Source organism: Zophobas morio, unplaced genomic scaffold, assembly GCF_036711695.1.
Source record: "Zophobas morio isolate AGI-343-1 ecotype UQ-CSIRO unplaced genomic scaffold, CSIRO_AGI_Zmor_V1 ptg000007l, whole genome shotgun sequence".
NCBI classification, from domain to species: Eukaryota; Metazoa; Arthropoda; class Insecta; order Coleoptera; family Tenebrionidae; genus Zophobas; species Zophobas morio.
This window is the reverse complement of record NW_026972112.1, coordinates 9,957,716-9,981,208: the sequence shown is the minus strand read 5'-3', so window position 1 is coordinate 9,981,208 and position 23,493 is coordinate 9,957,716. Positions and strand designations below refer to the sequence as shown.

At 35.4% G+C, this 23,493-nt stretch overlaps 1 protein-coding gene across 2 annotated transcripts; it reads right to left on the bottom strand.

The window, feature by feature from the left end:
- Nucleotides 1-815: 815 nt before the first annotated feature.
- LOC135124470 (uncharacterized protein) lies at nt 816-22,659 on the bottom strand. 2 transcript variants are annotated; one of them, XM_064049539.1, is made up of 10 exons: nt 22,031-22,659; nt 6,445-6,677; nt 5,060-5,281; nt 4,655-5,007; nt 4,466-4,607; nt 4,216-4,417; nt 3,845-4,167; nt 3,159-3,359; nt 2,971-3,058; nt 2,669-2,757 (listed from the first exon to the last, which is right to left on the bottom strand). In XM_064049539.1, exons 1-9 carry the CDS (start codon nt 22,302-22,304, stop codon nt 2,972-2,974), a joined length of 2,037 nt encoding a protein of 678 aa, XP_063905609.1. In that variant the 5' UTR covers nt 22,305-22,659; the 3' UTR covers nt 2,669-2,757; nt 2,971. The 2 variants fall into 2 exon arrangements, with proteins under 2 accessions (XP_063905608.1, XP_063905609.1); XM_064049538.1 differs by lacking the exon at nt 2,971-3,058 and having other exon boundaries at nt 816-2,757.
- Between the last annotated feature and the right edge of the window lie 834 nt (nt 22,660-23,493).

Below are 23,493 nucleotides of genomic sequence, written 5' to 3'. Positions count from 1 at the left end.
AATCTGCACATAAGTCTGGAAAACTTCAAAACAATATTGAAATCATATTTAACTGGTGTTTTGAAAATTACCTCAGTGATAAAGAAAAGCCGATAACATGTAATTTGAGATTTTTGCCTTGATAATTGTTATGGAAAGAAAAGCTCTTGTGTGTGATTTGGGTGTTAATTTTAATTACAATACAAATTGGGTTTTGTATATCATATTAATTTCATTATAGATGCAGCATTTAAAATCTCTGGGTGGTATAATTTCCTAGTGTAGGGAAATTGATGTCATTCTTGTAGTTAAGAGTACGTATTTTGCGTTCATAAGATCTCAGTTGAAATATGCTTCAAGGGTTTGGTATCGCATTTATGAAACAATGACATTCAATATAGAGATTTCAGACACGATTTTTTAAATATATGGCATACAGAACACATGGAGTGAATTTGATAAAAAGTCAACAAAAGGAATAAAAGATAATACATGTAGATATAACAAACAAAAAATCTTCGTAATTTCAAAATTGTGCGTAAAATACGTATGCTGCCACTATTTTGGCAAGTATCTAACTGTTCCTATTGCATAATTTTAATCGACGTAAACATCCAATGGCGACGCATCAGTAAACATTTACATGGCCACCGCCAAGTTCATTAGTCATTTCGTTATTCAGCCGATACTCAATACAAGGTAGGTCCTGCACAAAACAATTAACAGCAGAACTCTATTAATGTCTTTTGTAATTTTCCCACTTTACTAAATGGAGTTTACCCACCCATTTACGAAAAACTGTCTCGCTTACTGTAAGGTCAAACAACCACAAAACATTTACTTTTGATGCTTTTTTTATTTCTAAATACACAATTTCCTTCGTCTTACATAAGAATCTTTAATAATAAACAATTCTTACAACAGTCTTGCGTTATTAACCCTAGACATGCTCTCTCACTAAAATCAACTAAACTCTGTATTACTGAAGCAGCCGGGTTACCCCCGCTTCTAATCGGAAAATCCCCTACGCCAGTTCTAAGAATCGTGAAAATGTACCCTATACGGCTACCTCACAGTCAGAAAATAACCCTAAACTTATTTTCTGAGCAAATCTGAATTGTACTTTTTCAAAAAAATACCCTGCGACATGTGTGGAGTAGGCAACCAAACATACACGTGGGGACAGTGACCACACTTGTCACAGCAATAACAATTTTCGATTGTGTGCAACATGTTCAAGTGTGCAACATTTAAAAAAACCGTAAAATCTCAAAATTCAACATTCAAATCAGATACAAAACAGTCAAACGCAGTGGTGATCCGCTCTGGAAGAATCAGGGTTGGCAACACTGGGTTTGAACTTTAAGCTAGTATATTGTTGAATCGAGGCACACACAGTTTCGAAATGGGGTCTACGTGCATGGACAAATGAAAAATGTGCTAAAAAAGGCTGCTTTTATTCGAAAAAAATCGATGAGAAATGATACAAAATAAAAAAGATGATTCTACTGAGTATTTTTAAACATTAATTATTGTTTCTTCGTTCAACACGTTTAGAGCGCTTTCTACTGAAGATTCGCCAACGCCGCACCTAGCAAAAATCTTGAACTAAAAATACGTTTGTGTTTTCAGTTTAACATTTCTAGCATAGTACCTATGACGGATTTTTAATAGAAAGACAATCTTTAATTGGCCTATCGTACGCCTCTGAGGCGCGTCAAGCTTATTCCAGTGGCGTATGCTCGTACAAGCCTCATCTCTCTCACTTTTAGAAAGAGAGAGAGAGAATGGGAACTGTCTGAGAACACGCCGCTTTAGGCAGCTACCTAATATCAACAAGCTTTGCTTGATTTACTATAGTATTCGCCAATGTTGTAAATTTCTCTTGAACGCTCAACCTACGCATCACATTTGCTTTCACGAATAAATATTGTCCGATTTACAACATTTTGGCACTATACTATAAACCGGTATGAACAAATGTTTAACTCATTTACAGAAATACATTTGCTGATCTAAAATTAAATAATTACTCGTATTTACACTATTTACATTGTAAAGTACACCAATAATTGTTTACAACAACTAACCTAAAGCTAATAACAAGTAATTATTGTTCAGAGATGTCTCGCGAAGTTGTTTTGATTTTCTGGTGACAAAGCTATGAAATTCGAAACGTGGGAAGATAAGGACGAAATCGAGCTGAAGGGGAGTGCTTTTTGGTTAAGTAGGAACAAATATTTTAATTTTAATTTTATTAGAATTAGTAGGTACGCAAAAGTCAGTCTTATTTCACCCTTTTCTTGTTACAATGTTGCCTACTGGTCTTATCGAGAAGAACCCCCTGTGGATTTTCTGGTTATATTTAATTGCAAGAAATCCCAATATTTTGTTTAGTAGCAGCCAATAACGCGTTAGAAAACTATCAGCAAAAATTTCAGCGACTAAAAACCCGTTTATTCTTTTCCCAGAAATCAGATCGTTTTTCGACGTTTCGAGGGCAAAATAAAACCGCTCGCTTGGTACTTAGCACCAACGTCGGGCTTTCAACATCTCTTCAACTACTCTACTTTAGTAAACATCACTAGGTTTCGACTATATTGAAAATATCACATTTCGTCTACAATCATCTAAGGATAAAGACATCTCTTTTCAATAATCATCTATAACTTCCATACGAAAGCTTTTTCCTAGACGGCTATTGACTTGAGGCCCATCGTCGTCCGAATCGTCGTCATGGTACTGTCCCAACGGACTCACATCCTCATCGTCGTCCAGCTGGAAGCAAACCCCGATGAGTTAAAGCCAATTCGACGCCAGCATGCAAAACATGCTCTAGAACTTTTGCATAACTTTAGTTCAAACTTTTCGTTATACTCAAGTTCCGCCTACGACAAACTCAATTCCAGCCCATTGTAAGAAGTTAGGAAAGCGCAAGCATGCAGGTTCCAGCACCTAATTAAATTCCATCCAGTAGTCTACTTTACTTACTTTAAACTTCGAAATCTCCGATAGTAAATTTATTTTTGAGCGTGTTGGTAGCAGTGATACACGGTCCGTCCGGACTTGTTAATTGCTCCTAACCAATTAAATTGAAGTTAGCTACTACGTTAGAATTACGGCACCCGAATCGAAGAAGTTAGCGAGTGTTAGAAGGCACAGAAAGAAAAAGCACTTACGTCCACGTCTGTTATCATTTCTTTGGTGGACACGGTGGTGTCTATTCTCCTGATGGAGCCCTCGTGGATGTTGATGTCCATCTTCAAGCACTGGTAGCGACGCAGGAGGAAAACGATGGGGATCGGAAGCACCCCTGCGGCGATCATGGTGACGGCAATGGCTAGGACCCAGCCAGGATACTCGGTGCTCACGACGTTACCCTGAAAGAGAAATCAAACAGACGATTTAATAATAACAGTAATAATAATGTTCATTTAAGAAAACCATCTTTAGATTTGCACAGTAGATAGAACTACCTGACCTAATCTGGCCTTTACTGAAATATGTAAGTAATTATATCATATTTCATAAGTGCTTTAACCTAATTTAGAATTTAGTTAAAGATGTTCCTAATGGATCTAGGTCACATGTGTTTATTTCTCTTCTTAGTTTCGCTATTGATGATAAAACTTAAAGTTTGTGCAACTGAGTGAAGGAAACTGGATTACTCCTGAGAGTTGTCGTCGAACAATTCAGACTAAACAGTTGCAACAGTTCGATAGGATTGATGGCTCTACTGAACAAGTTAAAACAAGACATAAATCGTTGTTAACAGTCAAATTTGTATAAGGTATCCATCCAAAGATAATACATCGAACTATTTTTTTGGGTAGCAAAGACAGAGATATTGGAATTTTGGGGTTACCTTTTTCGGGCTCCAGGCGTCGTACGTCGGATGCTTCTCCACCATGGCCACTATCGACGCTACCAGGATGACGGCCATGATGATGGGCGCCAGAAACCTCCAAGTCACTTGCCAGTAGATCCCGGGTTTAACACCGGTCATCTCGTATATATCCTTGGTGAATTTTTCGTGTCCATAGATGTAGATAACGGAGATCATTTCTAGCAGGGCCACCACGACCAACCCTATGGTAGCAGCAAACGAATCGAACATGTTGAGCCAGTATTCACCAGCTCCCGTCGTGAAGATTAGACCGATGAAGAAGCAGACGACGCAAACGAAAGCTACGGAAACCTAAATTGATCGCGTTTCGTCGAACAAAACACACTTACCGGTGATATATTGTTTCCTGATTCTTTTGAGGAGTTCTATATCGAAGATCGTGCACAGCATGCCTTCGAGGATACCGATTTGGGAGCCGATTCCGAGCGATAGAAGCATCATGAAGAATATCACAGCCCAGAAGGGAGCACCTGGAAGCTCGACGATGGCTTGGGTGAAGACGATAAAGGCTAAACCGGTCCCTTGGGCGGCCTACAACACACTTTTAACACAAATCCAACAAAAATTAAAAATACGAACTCCGTCTAGTTCTGCAGCCAGAGAACATTCCCGAATTTGGGAGCTGTTTATGGCCTTGAGTGCCTCGGTGTACGACACCTCAGAAATCTCCGACGGTTTCATGTTGGCGAAGTGTCCGTTATTGATCAAGAATTGCTTGTTGCTGCAAAATCATCCTCTAGTATCTGTTATCACAAATTTATCACTTACTCCAGTATACATTTGTCGACGTTGCTCACAGCCTTGAAACCCAGAATAGCGAAGATCACCACGCTGGCATAAATCGCGGTGATGGCATTACAAATAGACACCAAAATCACATCCCTTACGCAGTTATTCTTAGGAGGGTTGTACGATCCGAAGGCTATCAGAGACCCGAAAGCTAGCCCGAACGAGTAGAACACCTGGGTGGCGGCTTCGAGCCAGACTTTCGGATCGAGCAGTTTCACGACTTTGGGTGTGTACATGTGGGCCAGGCCGGCGCTAGCGCCCTTGAGAGTGATGCCTCGGATGAAGAAGATGGTGAGGACCAGGTACGGGAACATGGAGGTGAAATACACAACCTTGAAATGAAGAATGTTTTTTTTTGCACAGTACCTATAGGATCTGGTGTACCTTTCCGGAACTTTGGATTCCTTTCATCATTATGAAGAACACGATGATCCACGACAGAAGGAGACAGAGGACGATCCACCATTTGGGGGCACCGGGCTCGTCAATGGATACGGCGGAGTCGAGGGTCGTTCGGTACCAGAAGTATGCCGTGGCGGACGATCGGTCGCATTCTTCGACGACGGTACCGTTTTCGACGGGACAGTTTTCCCACGGGAGGGGGTACTGAAGCAAAAATGGCACTTACTAGATGTTATTTTGCCACAATAATACATCTAATGTTCTTCAAGGATCTATAATTGGTCCTTTATTATTTTTCATTTTTATTAATGGTACAAGTACAGTTACAGTTTAATGCAGTACCATCATGCATGTAATCTCCGCTTATGAGAATGTTGTTAAAAAAAAATCTTGATGTTTAGTGTTCATAAATGGGTTGTAATGTGTTTTAGAGGGAAAATTATTACTTTGGGACATTTATATCTGACGTGTGAAGTTACAAATTCAAATGGTTGCGTATATTTAGGAAGGTTTCAGCAACGAAGAATAATTTTAGATTGTGACAGAGTACAAGAACTTTTCTGTCCCTTTTGGCGAAAACTCCAAAACGAGCTTTGAAGGTGCCAAAAATGTTGGCGCATACTGTGGCCTTCGTGTCACCGCGAAAAATACACTCAAGTGACAAACACGTTAAAAATGACAGCACTCTGACGTGCATTCCAAACTTTGGCCGCAACAACGCGTCGCCTGAAATTATGTAAAGGTAAAGCGTACGCAAAAAGCCAGATCCATCATTGCCACTTTCGTCTGTCTCGTGCTCAGTTAGCCACACAAGCTCGGAGCTTTTATCAAACATTCCAATTGTTCGGCTTTGGCGAACGCCGCTTTTATGAATGAAGCGCGTATTTAATTTAATTTTATAGTGTCACGGCGAGTCGTGAATGGATTTTGGGATTTTGGGTTATTTTTGGCGCGTTTATTTTGTCAATTGGCGCTGTGATATATTTGGACGTTGTGAAAAAAGGTGAGCGGGTAAACAGAGTCAAGGTTGAGGCAGTGGCGTTGCGGTTTGTGCTATTCGATAAATTTTAAATAAGCTCAGAGCTTTTGGGCTTACGGTGTCGTTTCTTTTTCCGCGTGTGGCGTATTTTATGGGAGTTCGGAATTGCACGACGAGGGCATCAGGGACACCCCAGGTGTCTAAAATAAATCTGCCGATTTTTTATTATTCACGAGCGAACTTATAACTGTTTTTACTCTTTCGTTGCCAATTTCCAATAGTGCTGAAATTAAGTATGTAAGACTTTTTGAAGCACCAGACGGAAATATTGATTCGTTTCGAGGAACCCCTTTTTCGCGACCCTTATTTATAGTGTGTGCGAACTTACCTGAAAGCTGTTGAATAAGTAATAAAAGCACCATGTTATTATGACGTTATAGTAGAGGGCTACGAAAAACGTGACCAGGCAGGAAGCGATCCCTATTCCACCCAGCCAAGGGTGGATCGTGTTCCAGACACCTAGAGATCCTAATCTCATTTTTTGACCGATGCCCAGCTCGATCAGGAAGAGAGGGATGCCCTCTAGGATTAACATTATGATGAAGGGAATAAGAAATGCACCTGAAAATAAAAAGAAATGCTTGAGATTCATGTGTTTTGGCTGAAATTAACATTGATAAATTGGATGATAGTTGACTTGAACATAAATGATTTAACTCGAGCGTAACTTTTTGTTTTGGCAACTGCGAAGGTAATAAAAATGAATGTTTTTATTAGTATGTCAAAATTATTACTGCTTGGATTTTTTATTACAGTTTGTTGTTATTATTTTATATAAAATGTGTTTGTTTTATCAAAAGTTCAAAATTTCTGCTATAACATCTGTTAAATTTAAGGTGCCATTGAACCGATCGAAAATGCAATAGAATTACCTACAAAAGCGTAACCAAGATTCAGGCGCGGATCCAGGGGGGGGGGGGCAATGGGTGCAATTCCCCCCCCCCCCCCCCACACACGACCGAGGTAGTTTATTTTGACCAATTTCAAAATTTTGAAATCGCATTTCATTTTGTAAATACAGTACAACCTCTATAATCCGAATTCACGATTATCCGAACATCCAGTAATCCGAACAGAGGCTATTTGAAGTCGATGCTTCTTTAATCCGAACAAAAACTCTGCAATCCGAACTGAACTTGGAAACACGCACTTACTTGCAAAAATGACGCAAGATCTTTCTGCATATGTTGTATAGAATATTTTGAAATTTTTAAAAATTGCGATATTTCAATGCACTGAATTGATTAACTAATTCTGGAAAAAAGGTTGAAGTTATCGAAGAAATGAGGCCCGAAATGTACAAGAAAAAGTATTTGGTTAAATTTCGAAAATCGTCGAAAATAGGTCGAAATTTGCATGAGGGAAATTTTATTTTTGAAAAAGTTTCCTAAAAATTCTGAAAAAATTCAGAGATATATGTATATCCCGACGTGCTGTGTTAATGGTAACCGAGCAATATTTTCGGAAAATTCGGTGTGAAATTCGAATTTTTCGAAATTTTTAGAAATTGCGATATTTCAGCTAGACGAATCTATAAAAACGGTTTAAGTTATCGAAGAAATGAAGCCAGAATCTACAAGAAAATGTATTCAGTTAAATTCCGAAAATCGTCGAGAATGGGTCGAAATTTGCAAAATGGTGGTAATACACAATGGAAAATTTCATTTTTGAAAAATTCGTCTAAAAATTCTGAAAAAATTCAGGGTATAGATTCCGGCGTGTTGATTCCAAAAAGGATTCTTTAATTTTGTTTAATAAAATTATGGTTTATTTCTTGAAATTTGTTTTCAACTGTGTATGAAGTTGTTATTCAATTCCCTTTCAGATTTGTGGGAAAATCGCTGATCCGAACAAATCGTTAATACGAACACACCTTTTTCCCAATTAATTCGGATTATCGAGGTTCTACTGTACACTATACGTGTAACTAAAACAACCAAATGTCACCCATGTTATATGAAAAAGAGTATACTAGCTAAAATTTTATAATATTTTTTTTGTTTAGACCCAATTTCTGGGAGATAGGTAAAATCGCACAAAAATTACCCCCCCCCCCCCCCAAACGAAATCCTGTATCCGCGCCTGCCAAGATTTATACAAAGTATCTAGAGAATCTTATTGGCAAAAAATTGATTGAAACTAAATAAAAGGGAAGCTAACTTTTAGAAAATTGAACATGAATAAATATGCATACTACCCAACACCCCAAATAATGAAGGTCAGATCAAGTCAGGTCAAGTCAGGTTAGGTCAGGTTATGTCAGGTCGAATCTGGTTAGATCTAATTAGGTCCAGTCTAGCCCCTTAAAGAAGGATGCAAAGGCCCAAAACGAAAATCATTTTGGTTTGATAATCATAAAAGCTCATTCTGAAGGAATAGAACATTTCTTTACAGTTATATAAGACATGGTAAAACTTGAAAACTCCTTAACTTCTTGCACAATCTTGTAAAATAATTAAATATACTGGAGTTCTAGAATTTAATTTCCTTCTTCGCTCTTTCTATGTAAATTATTATTTTACCTCTTACTGGTTTTCGTTTCTACAGAAATCTTTTAATGAATTTAGTTATCTGATGGCTGGAGTGTGTTACACTGCTGCACTATTCTTTAAATATAAAATTCTATATATACAAACGCCTTGAAATTTGAAATCGCAAGGCTTCTGAGAATACTGAAATTAAAAATGTATGTGTCTAGTTTGCTCTGTATAAGAGGTGCATAATTGAAATTTATGTTACGATATGCACGGTTAATTTTAAATCACCTATTTATTTCGTTCGAGCTATACATAAATGATAAATATAGTCATTTTTTGGCTCGGACAGCTACACATTTACATTGCTCGTAAACATATTATTTTCATAATGTTAAAGATTCCATTGCGTGAAGAAAGGTGTGACTGCAAACGTCAATGAAGCGTAATGTGGGAAAGCGCCAAAATTTTGTTTGTCATCGCGTAAATTGGTTTATGTTATGCGTTGTGTCTGAGACTAATAGAAACATTTAGCGTGCGTACCTAACGAAAATAACTCTTTCATAATCAGACTTAAAATACCAAAAACGGGAAAATTATAAACACTTTTCAAACACCGAGGTAATTTTAAAAACCAAAATCTTATAAACTTCAAATGTGTTTCAAACGTGAAATCGGCTTTCAGGAAAGTTTCTTTATTTACAGATACTCCTAGAATAATTGCTCAGATGTTTCTTTTGAGACAGGAATGAAAAATAAACCGCCGCTGATAAATTATTGTTTAATTAATTTATCACAGTATTACTTCACTGTTATGCATACGGTAGAAACCAAGTGTCAGGATCAAATTGCAACTTGAAATGAATGAATATTTAGGGCTTGGTTATTTTTAGTGACCTAAATCTTTAACAATGTGTATAAAAGACATTAAAACACTATGTAGTTTTCGCTGTTTACGATTCCAAACAGTGCGACTACTAAAACTCAAAAAATCCAACCACACTTTCCGGTACTTAGTTTTCGCTCTTTGCAAGAAATTATGGCCGCGTAAAATAACATTAAGATTCTCTTAACATTGTAAACATTGTTTGCAATAAAAAATTAACAATACGACCTGCGAAAATATATTTTTGAACTAAGTTTAGTCAAACACGCGAAAACGAATGGCAGCTATTTGGTTTAGATAAAGTAAAAGCCTCTTCATCTGTTGGTTGAAACTAATTATAACAGATATTACGGCTTTTCGTATCAAATCACACCAAATAATAACCATCACACACTTTATTACAAAAATCACGCCACCATTAAACTGATGGTGTTTACATGAGCCAGTTATTGATTTTGGTGTAATAGGTTTCGCGATATGCATAAAATGCATTAAATAGGAAACAAAAACGTGCAAGTTTTACGTTTATACCTATGTCGGATCAATGCACACAGGATCACCATCATTTGTACAAAACTCCACTCCGATTGGTCAACGAGCACGCTTGTCATCGTGACGTGTAAAAATAGCGCAACCACACCGTTCACCGTGAACTTAATATTCTCAGCACACTCTTCAGAAGTTGCAGTCGAGTTTATTTAGCACAGCCCAGAATAAATTTAAAGTAATAATAACATATAAAAAATAAGTCCGTTACGAATCTGCGTCACTTCACTGTACACAAACAACGTCAAAATATTTTCGCAGACGTCATATAAATCTCCTGCGCCACTTTCAACGCCTTCCATCAATCTTAATAAAACTTAAATCAATAAAATTCGCGGTCTCGTGAGTTTAGATCAATTTTTTTTCGCAACAGGTCATCAGTCAGATTAATCGCAGCTCGTACAACACGTCATTTGTAATTAACACGTTGTGTGTGCGGAACTTGATTGAAATTTGAAACAAACAAATCAATAGTGCGGTTTAGGGTATAAATAACCATAATGGCAGCGTAAATTGCTTCCGATTAATCTAAATTAGCGTACGTTTGGAGCTGAGGAAGGTCGAGATATTGTTCAGACGGGAGCGATTCCTTGGGACGAAGGAGAAAGGAAATTTTATAGAAATAATCAGCGAAAAGGTTTTTAATTTTTTGAAAATTACTGTTGAAAATCAGTAACAATTTATAGTTGGTCGATCAATCATAAAATATCAATTTAATGACAAGGTGACTATAAAAATGGAGACAAAGGAGTTGCCAAAGCCGTGCTAAATAAGTTACATTAGGAACTCTATGTGGAGAAATGAGATAAATTTAGAATTAAATTAACGCTCTTTGTTTTTCGGTGGCTTCGTTTTTCCAAACAACACTAAATTAGTACAGTATTTTTATCTGGACAAACTATAATTAACTATCGATCGAGATATAAAAAGGACTTCAAGTCATCTGTTCATCCCTTCCAAAATCTGGTTGACGTAATCTCAAAATTTGTTAATCTGCTTGAGGTTATAGTTTGCTGGCTTATTTGTGGATTTTTTGGATTTTAGACAACTTCCCCAATAGCTCAATTTTTCACTAATAAGTATGACATGTTTTGCTTTTTTTTAGAAACAACGAAAATGAAAAGTATTTCTTTTATTGATTTCGACATCCAGAAATTTTTTACGACTTCATTTCCATCATATTCCAAAATCACCAAAATGAAATACATATAACAAAATTTGAGAACTTGAAAATTTTGAAAACCAGTCACCAGTGACCGACTCTTTTTTATATTATTTTTCCGGATAAAAGTATTATTCCTGCGCAAACACGATTGTCGTAATAATTTTTGGCCACCCAGTTTCTCCGGAGTTACAGTAAAAATGTCTTAAAAAAAATGTTACTGGTCTACGGGATTTTTTATTTTTCCCTGCAATCTTGGTGGGGGACCATCAGTACTCCATGCTTTTCGATTCAGCCCAAAATATGTACAAGAAATTGACAAGATATTAACATTAATGTTTAAAACTTATTTATTCATCCTCTCTAGAAAATTACTGACGTCATCGCAGAAAATCATTAAATAAATAGTTGCTAAAAATGGACTTTGTGATACAACATTGTTTGCACTTCAGTAAGATTATATATTTATTTTTCTGAATTGTTTAAACGAAATGTTTTAAAAATGACTTTGTCTAATTTTGTAAAATTTTGGAAACATTATTTTTATTAATATTACAGTTTAATTAACATAAAATACTTTTTGGAATAACTAAAAACTAACTAATAATTCAAAAGGAACAAAGTTAATAACCACCAAACAAAATTATGTATTACCAGATGTCAGATTTGGAATAGAAAATTTTCGTTACTGATGAGGTGATAATGGCTTCAAAGGAAAACCGCTTGCCGCAAAAGCGACACGTGACGTCACCTAGCCATAGCCAAACAGCTTAAACCGATTTGAGCAACCCCATTGTTCTTAAAACCACTACTAAACAAACTCATCGGACCTACCAACAAGCCACCTTGAACCACCACAAATTATCATTTTGCATATCACGCACATTCCTTCCGCAACAACACAAATCTTCGCCTGTCCATCCTCCAATCGGAACCGTTCACCGATTTATTTTCGCCGGACTTATTTATAAATTGCGAGCATTTCTATAATTAGCGCACATTCCTCGTCCCCCATTTATTCTTCATATTGATTTAGCCCAATTGTCTTGTGCACTCGCACGTGTTGCCCGATTTTACGGTATTTTGCGACCCACATTTTAGCCCGACGCGATTGTCCCAGTTCCCTTTATCGATTGCTGCAATTGCGTCGTTCTCGTTAGCAGGAACGAGCACGACATTTTACTTTTGTCCCGTGGAGATAACGAGTAGATGTGGGCCTTTGAACTCTTTAAGGGCTGTTATCGGGTAGTTGGGCGAGAAAAGAGGACGCAGAAGGGCGCAGGGCGGATTAGTGGAAAAGTGTACATGATGGATGCGGGATTGGAGGTTTCGAGCCATGAGGTGGGGTTTGTAGTCAGGAAGAGAATATTTTTAGAAGGGTTGATTTTTTCCTAAAATGGGTATTTTTTCTTTCTTCTTTGACACTTTCGTAGTGAAATCCGACTTTTCCAGACAATACATTTTTTTATTTTTGATACATTTTCCAAAAACGCTATCACTTTTCGTGAAATAAATAAAGCTTCAAAACTTAGCAAGCATATCCAGAAAAATTAGCTGAAAGTTTTCATGAAACCTTGATAGTAATATTACAAGCACCTAATATGTGAAAAGCTCCATAAAACATCATGGCGCTACTTGACATTACTCCAACAATTAGTAATAAAACTTTTATGTTCGGAGAACCATATAGCTGATAATAAAATCTGATTGAATTACTGTATCGATTTTCCGTGAGCTTTGTGACAGACATTCGAGAGCTGAACGAACATTCAGTCTTGTCTCTGAGTGTAAACACTGGATTTAGTTTCAAATATCTCGCTATCGGCGAACCAATAAAGAGTAGTTTCTTCTATTGGTTCAACGAAAAGGTATTTCCTCTATGGGTTTAAAATTGCATTTCCTCTTTGAAGTTCAAGTAAGTTCTTGTTCTAGCGTATGAGTTTCCTTTGTATGCTCTAACAGATCTATTATCCACTTTGTTATTTGCACTTAGGAGGATCACAAAGGGACTCTAACTTTGTTGTAGCTGGTTTGCTAAGTAAACTGGATAGTTTCTCTAATGGTGAAAGCTAGTTAGTGGTGTCTAGGATTGTTGATTACTCTCGCAACACTCGGTATAATTTTTATTACAACAAAGTTGTTTGAAAAAAAAATTGATCCATGAACACACAACCTTCGACATTTTGTGTCAAACAAAATAACAAACATCAAAAAAACGTGTGTTATATTGTACATAAAAAATATACCTTGCAGGTAGGCGTTGTTATTCTTTCACGAACAAAACAACAGAATTTGAAATCATCTATAAATTTCAGAACATAGACAAAATAATTGAAAACTGAATGTGTTTTCCGTATTTCTCGTATGTTTGAAGAAATTTGCAAAATTACACATAAGTAAATATACTTATATGATTTGTGTTCACAGAACTAGAACAAACCGTATAAATAGAAATATTTTTAGAACGTAAACTTTGCTTGTTCATTACGTAAATCTGCTTCGCTATCTTATAGGTTTCAAGAAACAGCGGAGCTTTACTATTCATGCACACCCTGTATGGTGAAAGCGATATGTTCGTTCGTTCTAACACATCAAAATAAAATCCATTGACGAGAACTTAACAACTTCTACTGAAACATTTCAGTAAACACTCAAGCTGTCAACAAAGACGAAAATTCGACAAATAATTCTATATCTCGAGCGAAATTGTATACGCTGACAGTTTATCTCAATATTTATTCAGAGCTTTCAAATACGAAAAGAATATTAAATGAAAGCTCGGTTCGCTCCAATTTTTAATTTAAAACTGTATCTTTCATCTTCGCGTTGTGTTGCGAGTTTTAATACTGTAAGAGGATTATTCGTTTCAATAGAGTCCGTATGTGGCTTCCTACTGGGATTAGGTCTACGTGTACGATTGAATTTAATTGAAAAGTGAGAAATTTGATTCGCTAAATTAAAAGTTCAAGAGCAAAAAAATTAAAATGTTGGGAGAAAACTAGAGTAAAGGAGATTGTTGGGGCAAGGTTTTAAGTAACGCGATATATGAATATAAAGCGATAAAAAGTTATTGCTTTAAATAAAGTGATGAATTTAAGCGAAATGAGACAACAATTAAAAGTTCCACAGTTAGTCGCAGATATCTCGAGAACTTGGAAAAATACAGAATTAAAAATGTTTCTTAGAACTGTATTTTATGTCTTACGTTTCAGATCAACTTTTGAAATTTTAACGTGAAGTCGTCAATGAATTACACAAAAAATTAAAGACTAAAGTTAGAACCTTGAGATACACCAACTAGGGCAATGTTTCTACAAAATTCGTACTCATTGTAAAAAATTATGTTTCCGCTGGTATTGTTTACGACTGTTCTTGTAATTGCCAAAAATGAACAGAAATTTCCTTGGCCAAATTTTGAGAATTTCCTTCGAAGAGAATTTTGTAGGTTACGAATTTCTTTCCCAGATTGTGTTTCTTCTTTTGATTTGATTAATAAAATAAAATAAAGACTAATAATCTCCAAAACTACGGAACCATTTGTTGTCAAATTTTAAGTGTATGTATAACAAATATCGTGTAAGACATGAAATGCTAACCAAAATTCGTCTTATCATTTCCAGCAACAATGTGATGATCGCGTTGCCTGAAAATTGTACATAGTAAATGTTACTTAAATTTTATAAAATAATATAATCCTACATGTGTGGTTTATGAATCTGTCTTAATTTTTTATACCAAACATCCCGTTTTTTAGAAAAAAAAATCAAAAGTTTTATAACATTTTATACTTTATCTCCCCAAAAGATTGAAAATGTCATCTCAAAAAAACTGAATAAAAGGTTTCCAAAATTTACAAAATGTTATGACTTTATATTCGTACTTGTGGTTTATCAATGCGTTTATATTTTATTGAATTCCTTACAGAAAGTGACTGCAGGTCATCACAAAATTTTGTCATGGAAAAACTCACGCGAAACATATATAGTATACGCCTTTAACTCTACTTTAACAGTTCACATATATCTTTATTTCTCCATAATAAAAGTGTTAGTATAGAAAAAAATCGCAAAATTAAATTTTATAGTTTTTCAATTAATCTGTATTTGTTTGCTTGTATTTTTGGGGCGAAGTTCTGTCTACATAACTTTACACCAATTTTTTTTATTATTATTTTCTTCTTCTGTGATTTCTATATAGTCTTCGGCTACGCTATTGGATCGCCTGTCACACCTCTTTATAGTAAGCAAATTGGCTCCAGAATCTACAGATTGTTCATCGGAAGCAATGTCCTGTATATTCCTCAAGATTGGAAAGGTTCAAAGAGAGGCTGTTCAAATTTTGGCTTTTTGGAGTGAAATCGCTCTGACTTTCGTTTCAAAAACGTAGTTTTTATGTTAAGGTTATGCTTCAATAAAATAACTGACTTTATAGTTGAATGGCATAGCCACATAGGTAATATAGGAAAGTTTTCGCTGCTTTGGAAAGTCTTCAAGATTTTTTTTTTAAATAGCTTGAAATTTGTGACTAAAAATGCTAGAATAATTACTCAAAAATCGCTTTTTGTTTAAAATTAATAACACGCGATTACTACAGCAACCCATGATTGTTTAAATATTCTAACTTTCGCATTTTCTTTCATTTTAATACAATTTAATGTCCTTGATAAAATGTTGAACGAAACATTTAATATGATCCGCATCATACTCCTATAACTGACAACTATAATCCACAAAGGAAGAACCATAATTTCGAAACGCTGCACACAGAAATTGCAAACTTCAGGAAATTAGTTTTGTTTGATGTGCGGTGGGTATAGCTCGGCTCACTCCAGCCAAGATCAAAGTCCGGCCCTGCTACAATGGAAATTTTCCACAGCTCACATTCCTCGGCCTTTTAATAAATTCCAATCAGCGACCACCCTGATTACTCCGCTCACGAACACATAATTACGATTCTTCATTTTTCCATTCGTCACTCGATCCCATCAACCACACAATTTCCTGTCTCTCCATATCCTCGCGATTTCCACCAAACTTTGACCCACCGAATCCTGCACATTTCCCGCTATCGCGACGCCCGCCGTATATCAATAGCACCTTTGCACCTGCTCGAAGAATTCCTGAATCAATGCGCAATATTTTCGCGAACGAGGTTTACATAACTGAATCAATATTATTGTTGAGACAGTGCCAGCAGCAGCCCTTAATGTTGGATGTTATTTACAATGATTTCCAAAAAGCGTCTGATGCAATTGACCATTTTGAAATGTTGTGTAAATTATCATGTTTAGGTTTTTGTAGATCAGTGTTTGTTCTGTTAACTTCCGGGGTTCCTCAAGGATTAAATTTAGGTTCATTATCTTTCTTACTTGTTATATATGATATAGCGAGCATAAAATCCTGCTGCTAATTACTTTACGAAGACAATGTTAAGATTTTCAGTCAAATATGTTCACTTGAGCATTTAATTACGTTGCAGAATGACCTAAATAGTTTATACGATTGGTGCACTTGTAATTTTTATCACACAATAAAAATGTTGTGTAGTGACATAGGTACTCAACAAAACTTGATACAGTTGATCGTAACGATAGAATAGATTAAAATTTTAACCACATAGATCATATTCATGATTTTAGTTAGTGGTTGATTGTCTTTTTTCGGGAACGCAGGTCCACATATTCGCAAATTCATTGTTACTGCGATATCTGATGTCTTTTAGATTTCCGTGTTTCGGTCAGTTACTTGTGCATTAAAAAGCGCCTCAAGAAATGTTTACAACCCGATGGTGGGCATTTTCGTCATTTGTTATAAATTTCTTCATTTTTTGACATATCGTGTCGATGTAAAAGACGATATATGTTTTAGTGACAAAATTACGAGTAACTACAGGGTCTTTTATCGATCGTTATATAATACTTATATTATATATGTTGATATTTAATTGTGAAAGAACGATTTAACTGCGGTGAAATGATCACAACGCCGTTTAATTCGAGCAAGGTCGAGATCGCCGTTGAAGACGAGGGGTCAAACAAAAAGACGCACACCTGGACTAGCGGCAATGGAAGAATTTTGGCCATTTTTGTTCCAGGTCGACGAACGGCTTTTTGCATGTAATATTGAAGAAATGGTGGAGGAGAGTAGACGGTTAGAATTACGGCGGCTTTATGGCGATGTGCTGCGGTAATCTGATATCGATTGTTTAAAAAGAGTGCTGGGGTTTTGGCGCAAACTTGGCTGAGGTGGGTTTCGTGGCTAACTTCATTACCTTGTATCATTTCCAAGAATTTCGTTCAATAAGTACCCGTTTCCACGTTTAACATCTACTTATTGGTAGAGTCCGGACGTCATTTCCAAATTTTCTTGAGTGAAAAGACAGTCTGTTTTAGTGACTGACGGCAGTTGTTTATACATTTCAATATGAAGTGGCGCGCATGTGAGAGACACTGTTTTATACGATTTTTATATACACTCCACGTAAATAAAATAAATGAAAATTCTGTTCTCAAAAACATAACAAAGTTTTTATTTTTAATTCTAGACGACCAAATTTTCCCGAAACAGGAAGTTCAAATACGAAATTCACATTGGTCCAATGTAATAATATTTTTGGAGGATACATTTATATCCAGGTTCAGTGTAATTGATGGGATATTTTCTCTCACGGATATCTTCGTGCACATGAGGTGTTTATTTTTTTAACCAGTTTAATTTTATTGAAATCATATGTTCTTCAAAGTAATCTTTTAATAAAATGAATTAAACTAAATTATCGCCAAGTCGATAACCGCAATAGTAAACGTACTGGCTTTTGTTAATAACAAACAGGAAAAGAAACGTAAAAACTTTTGTTTTGATAATGAATTATAAATGTATGTATAAATTTCAGAAATCGCTGACAGACTCTAACACTTTGTAAATTATTTTTATAAATATTATGATAAAATTCATAAATTTACGAATGAATTCTTAATAAAACTGAAATAAAATGTGTCACAAAACCATAAAGGCCCAATTAAACCGACCTATTGAAAAAAAAAGTTTAAAATTGTCTAGGCAAAACGTCTCTCACAATGCAGCCAATTTTTTTAATGGGGATAAATCTCTCAATTTTGATAGATACAGTATAACACTAATGACAACAAATGTTTTGCATCGCGCTGGCTACAAAAAATACTGAAATTGTGTTAAAATTGGTGAAAAATTATTCTAAATAATTCTCAAAGTTTTAATCTTCTTCATTATCATACACTGATCCTGAAATAAATACGTAGAAATCGAATTTTTTCTGTTTTGATAATTACGTATATGTGTGATTGATGATAAAAAGCTTTTTTTATTATTCACTAGTATCCGATAATTGCATTTCATCGAAATTATTATTCACAACATTCCAATTCCTTCTTCAATATCTACATATCGACGCCTATTATGATAGCTGCCGCGTTAAAACGCATTTAAAAAGTGTAATCATGACATGATCGTCATTTTTTTCACAACGAAGTCATACACGATAGACTGATTTTTACTTTCCGAACGGAAGCTAAGGTAAGTATTGTATTCATGTTGTTTCGACGTTTCATGATCCCTACAGTGTCAAACAATAAGTCTCCCATTTCTGGCTGACTAAAACTGAAAATATTTTCTTCAACATTTCGACCTCCAGAAATTAATTCGGCCCCATTTCTTCAATTACTACAGTTTTTCTAGATTCGAAATATGACAGTTTTTTTAATTAAAAATATAATAAAATCGGTTTATTTTTGGAATTAGCACGTCGAAATCTATATTCCAAATTTTTTTGTGTATTTTACAACTTTTCCAAGATCAAAGTTTTTCAGTAAATGAAATTTTCGGACTTTTTCGACCACCTCAAAATTTAATTTGTACGTTGCGACATCCAGCAGTTACTTTCGATTTTATCTCTTTTATTTAAAAAAAAAACTGCTTTTCAAAACGGATATTTCTAAAACCTTACCCTGGTACCATAAAGATGCTGTATTTTTAGAATTAACACGTCGAAATCTACATTCCAGAAGCTTTTATGGATTTTTAGATAACTTTTTCAAAACCAAAATTTTTCAGAAAGTGTTTCGTTCGAAATTTAACTAAAGACATTTTCTTGTACATTTTGACCTTTAGAAGTTACTTTAGGTTTCATTTCTTCGATAACTTCTATTATTTTTCCAGAATCCCCCATCGAAATATGAATCTTTTAAAAATATCAAATCGATTATCTTGTATTATTATTAAAATCTTTACCCCAGGATCATAAAATTCTATATTTTTTGAAAAAAAAACCAACTTTTTCAAAACCAGAAGTTTTCAATAAAATAGCCTCTGGAATCTTGCAAACGTTTTAAGCTTATCGTACGTATAGTAAATCGTTAGTCAAAATTTATACGAGTGCGTTTATCCTCCCACAAATCGATGACATCATCTTAAAATTTTGCCGAATAAATCTTGTCTAAAATGTGTAAAATATTAAAGTTTAAAATTCATAGTTTTTGAAAATTGTTGTACAGGGTAACCCAAAAATATTAATGAATGAGACAATTTATATTATTGATCAATTCAAAAACAGATCATCCCGTTTTTCAGAAAATTAAAAGATTGACAATATCATAAAATTTTGTATGGAAAAATCAGCTTGAAACACGTATAGCATGTTTTTTTGAGTTCCCGAGCGTAAGCTAAAGAAGTATAGTAATCGAGTCCATCGGCCTAATTGCCACTTTCATATTTTCTCGACGTGTCATGACCTCTAGAATACGAAAAAAGTGGTCTCCTATTTCCGTCTGTCTGTCTGTCTGATGTCTGTATCCATTTTTATTAAACAAGTAATCTCTGAAACTACTGGACTTATTGTTCTCACATTTTGTAGGTGTATTAGGAATATCATGTAGATAGTTAAACGCTAACTGAAAATTCGCTAATTATCCCCACCACCAATGGGATGACGTTATGTCCAAAATATTATTAATATTATAATAAAAAGGTTTTTTTATTCCATAAAACAAGATACTCCTGCACTTGTGGTGTGTGAATCCGCCTCGAATTTTCCCCCTAGACGTCCAGAATTTTTGGAAAAATTTAAAACTGAATAACAATATTTTGCAATTTAACTTTGAAGTTGCAAAACCGATTGCTCCGAATTCTTGTAAATATTTTAAGGTTAACGGTGGTAAATCATAAGGCAAAATTGATTCATTCATGCCCTCCCAAAAAATTCATGACGTCGTTTCGAAATTTTGACGAATAAATCCTATGTAAATAAAATGTGCAAAATATGATGAGTCTATACTTGTGATTTATCATTGCATTAAAAGCTTTTAAATTTCTTATACAGGGTGACTCATAAAGATTAATGGATGAGTCAATTTATTTTATTGATTAAATCGGGAACGGCTCACTCCGTTTTCCTGAAAATTTGGGAATACAATACTGTTATCATTAGTACTACACTGTACCTATCCAAAATGATATACGTGCCTTTGCAAAAATGTTGATGACGTCATCACAAATATTGTTAAGGGAAAACTCATTTGGACATACATAACGAGTCTCATAAAAAAAATAAAATTCGTAAAATCAAATTTTATAGTTGTTCTAAAAAGCTAGTTCTGTCGAAATTACTTTTAACCAATTTTTTTCCTTTACTTTATCAGTACACACATATTATTTTAACATACAGAGGGTACCATAAAAAATAAAATTCATAAAATCAAATTTTCTAATTTTTGGAAAATCTGTATAGGTATGTTGTATTCAGGGGCGAGGGAAGTTCCGTGTAAATAACCTTGGACCAAATTTTTAATATAACACTGGTACGTCATGGTACTAGTTTGAACCAACTAAATTTTTGAACAATTTCTTAGAAAATTATACTAATGAATGATCATTGTTCAATTTTTGACGTTTTAGAAAGTGTAAGTCCATTATACACATGCACATGTGACAAACATGCCACATGAAAAAAGCATTATGTACCTTAGAATTACTATTATGGAAAATTATAAATAATCGTTCGCTCGTTTTTTATGTACTAAACTTGTTGTTAAAACTAGCTTTAACCACATGCTCACGTAATATCTCGATTAACTTGGAAAACAAAATCACAGGTCCACATGACTTAATTTTCTCAGCGTATTGATTCAGCAGTGTTTGGGCACCATATCGCCCTGTTTAAATGTCAACTTAAATTATAAATTCCTTTTAATTAATATCATCGATTTCGCGTAGGTGTAGCAGGATGTGTATCAAAAGCTGTTCAAATATAACTTACTACTTAATTAATTTAAGCACGAATGCTTGTTTTAATTAAATTAATTTGTTTATTTGTGTTTATACACGTTTTGGAATCATAGAGCTTTATAACGGTTATTATATGTTTTTCAGATCAATTAATATAGTAGAGTATTCACAAAATTTTATGAACAATTTGAGCAAAAAATCAAATTTAATAGTATCTACACAAAATTTTTACTGATACGATCCTGACCCTATTAACATTCTCTCTTTATTTCCTAAACGATTTCCCTCTAGTCTTACCTGCTAAGTAAAATGCTAAAAAACTTATATAACAAGATTTATTTACTCATATCATTCAATGCTGAATTCGTTGAAACGATACCCATTATGTAACTTATACCTGTTTACCAACAAACCCGAGCAAACAAACCGGCATCGTTTCCACAGGAAAAACAGCCTTCAGAAAGATCCCCCGTCCCCGGCACGCTAGACCACCTTCCACCCCCTTTAATTCATCCCCATGAATCGAGCGACCTTCAAACAATCGACCCGTTATGCAACCACATCCAGAAAACCCCCAACACGTGACTCACCTCCGCCGTTTTTCTGACACAGGTAGGGAAACCTCCAGATATTCCCCAAGCCCACGGAGTACCCGATAATTGACAAGAAGAACTGCATCTTCCCGGACCAGGCCGCCCGGTCCGGGTCCTGATCCACCGGAGCGCTACCCCTGGAGATGATGGAGCCACGGGGTCCCTGCAGCACGATGGTGACTCCGGGCTTGCCGCCCTCCGGGCCGTTCCGGGTGTTGAGCGGCGCCAGTTCGTGCCCGTTCCGGGCCATCTCCGGAGTCTTGGTGGCCATGGCGACGAGTCCGGGCTAGCACTAGACACGAGTTGCTACTTTTTGAACGCACTGATTATTTTTTTTCCTTTTATAATTTGCTACAGCGTTTTTAGAGTCTTTGGAACCACACTACTTTTTTTTTTGTTGGTGAAGTTTCGAATTTTCGCACAGCGATCACCTTTATTTGATTTTTTTGCGTGAGTCGGTTTATGTCCTTTTTTTCTTTTTGTTGATGTGTCGGAATGTGTAAGAGTCTTAACCCATGTTTTGGCGGATGGATCGATCGACGGTCATGTGTTTCAAGCGATTTTCGACTTTAGTAGACGTGGGTATTTTAAGGCGCGCTGCGTTCGGTAGTTTTCTGAGGACTGAACTGGCGTATGTTGAGGCGTTCAAGAGTCGGCGCTTCGTCCGAGTTCGTCCTGAAACGGGGAGCTTTCAGGAGAAAGCAGTTTTGAGTTGAATAATAATAATAGTAATGAGGGTGATTCGCGAGGATCAAAAAATGTTGAATCGATCGTTTTCGTACAGTAAACACACGCGTATTTTCAAACATGCATACAATTAGGATGTTATAGTTTTAAAAATTAACGATTAAATAATGAAAGCAGAAACACCGAACCTTTGAATGAAACCTCATGACTACGTGGAGAGTGACACTCGACCCGAAAACTTCCCCGGGATGTTAAAATTTTATAATTTTGAACATTTGACTTTCAAAAGGAGCTAACCGGAATTACCGAAAACTGACTTTTGTGGAATCGAGTCGATAAATGAAAGTGGGGAAACTGAAGAGTAAAATTATTCATAGGTTACAAACGATACCATATGTAGCACTTTACCTTCCATCTGTGATACCTTTAATAATTTTATCTGTAACATGTTCGTGTGGGAGAAGCAAACTATATGTGATTTGAAAAAATCGAACACAAAAGAACTGTTTTTCCCTCATGCCATACTGTGTTGACAACTTAAATGAAAAAATCACTTGTTATAAATTTTTACTACTTTTAAAGTAATTTGAAATTTCAAAGTCATATTTTTCTTGTTTCGAAGATTATCTAAATTATGACTGAGAATGGGAAACCCACACTTTTGTATTCTATAGGCTGTGAAACTTCGAAAAAAGTTATTAAATCTTCCTTAAAATAACCCTATTAAATGAGAGAAATTGGCAGTAATTAGATGCACAAAAACTGAGAAATGT

What these genes read in the sequence shown, in the direction of transcription:
- LOC135124470 (XM_064049538.1), bottom strand. Translation starts at nt 22,304, where the DNA reads ATGGCCACCAAGACTCCGGAGATGGCCCGGAACGGGCACGAACTGGCG. An exon ending in GAATCCAAAGTTCCGGAAAG is followed by an intron (nt 5,008 to 5,059) that starts GTACACCAGATC and finishes CTTCATTTCAAG; the next exon opens with GTTGTGTATTTCACCTCCAT. An exon ending in ACGCCTGGAGCCCGAAAAAG is followed by an intron (nt 3,360 to 3,844) that starts GTAACCCCAAAA and finishes TTTCTCTTTCAG; the next exon opens with GGTAACGTCGTGAGCACCGA.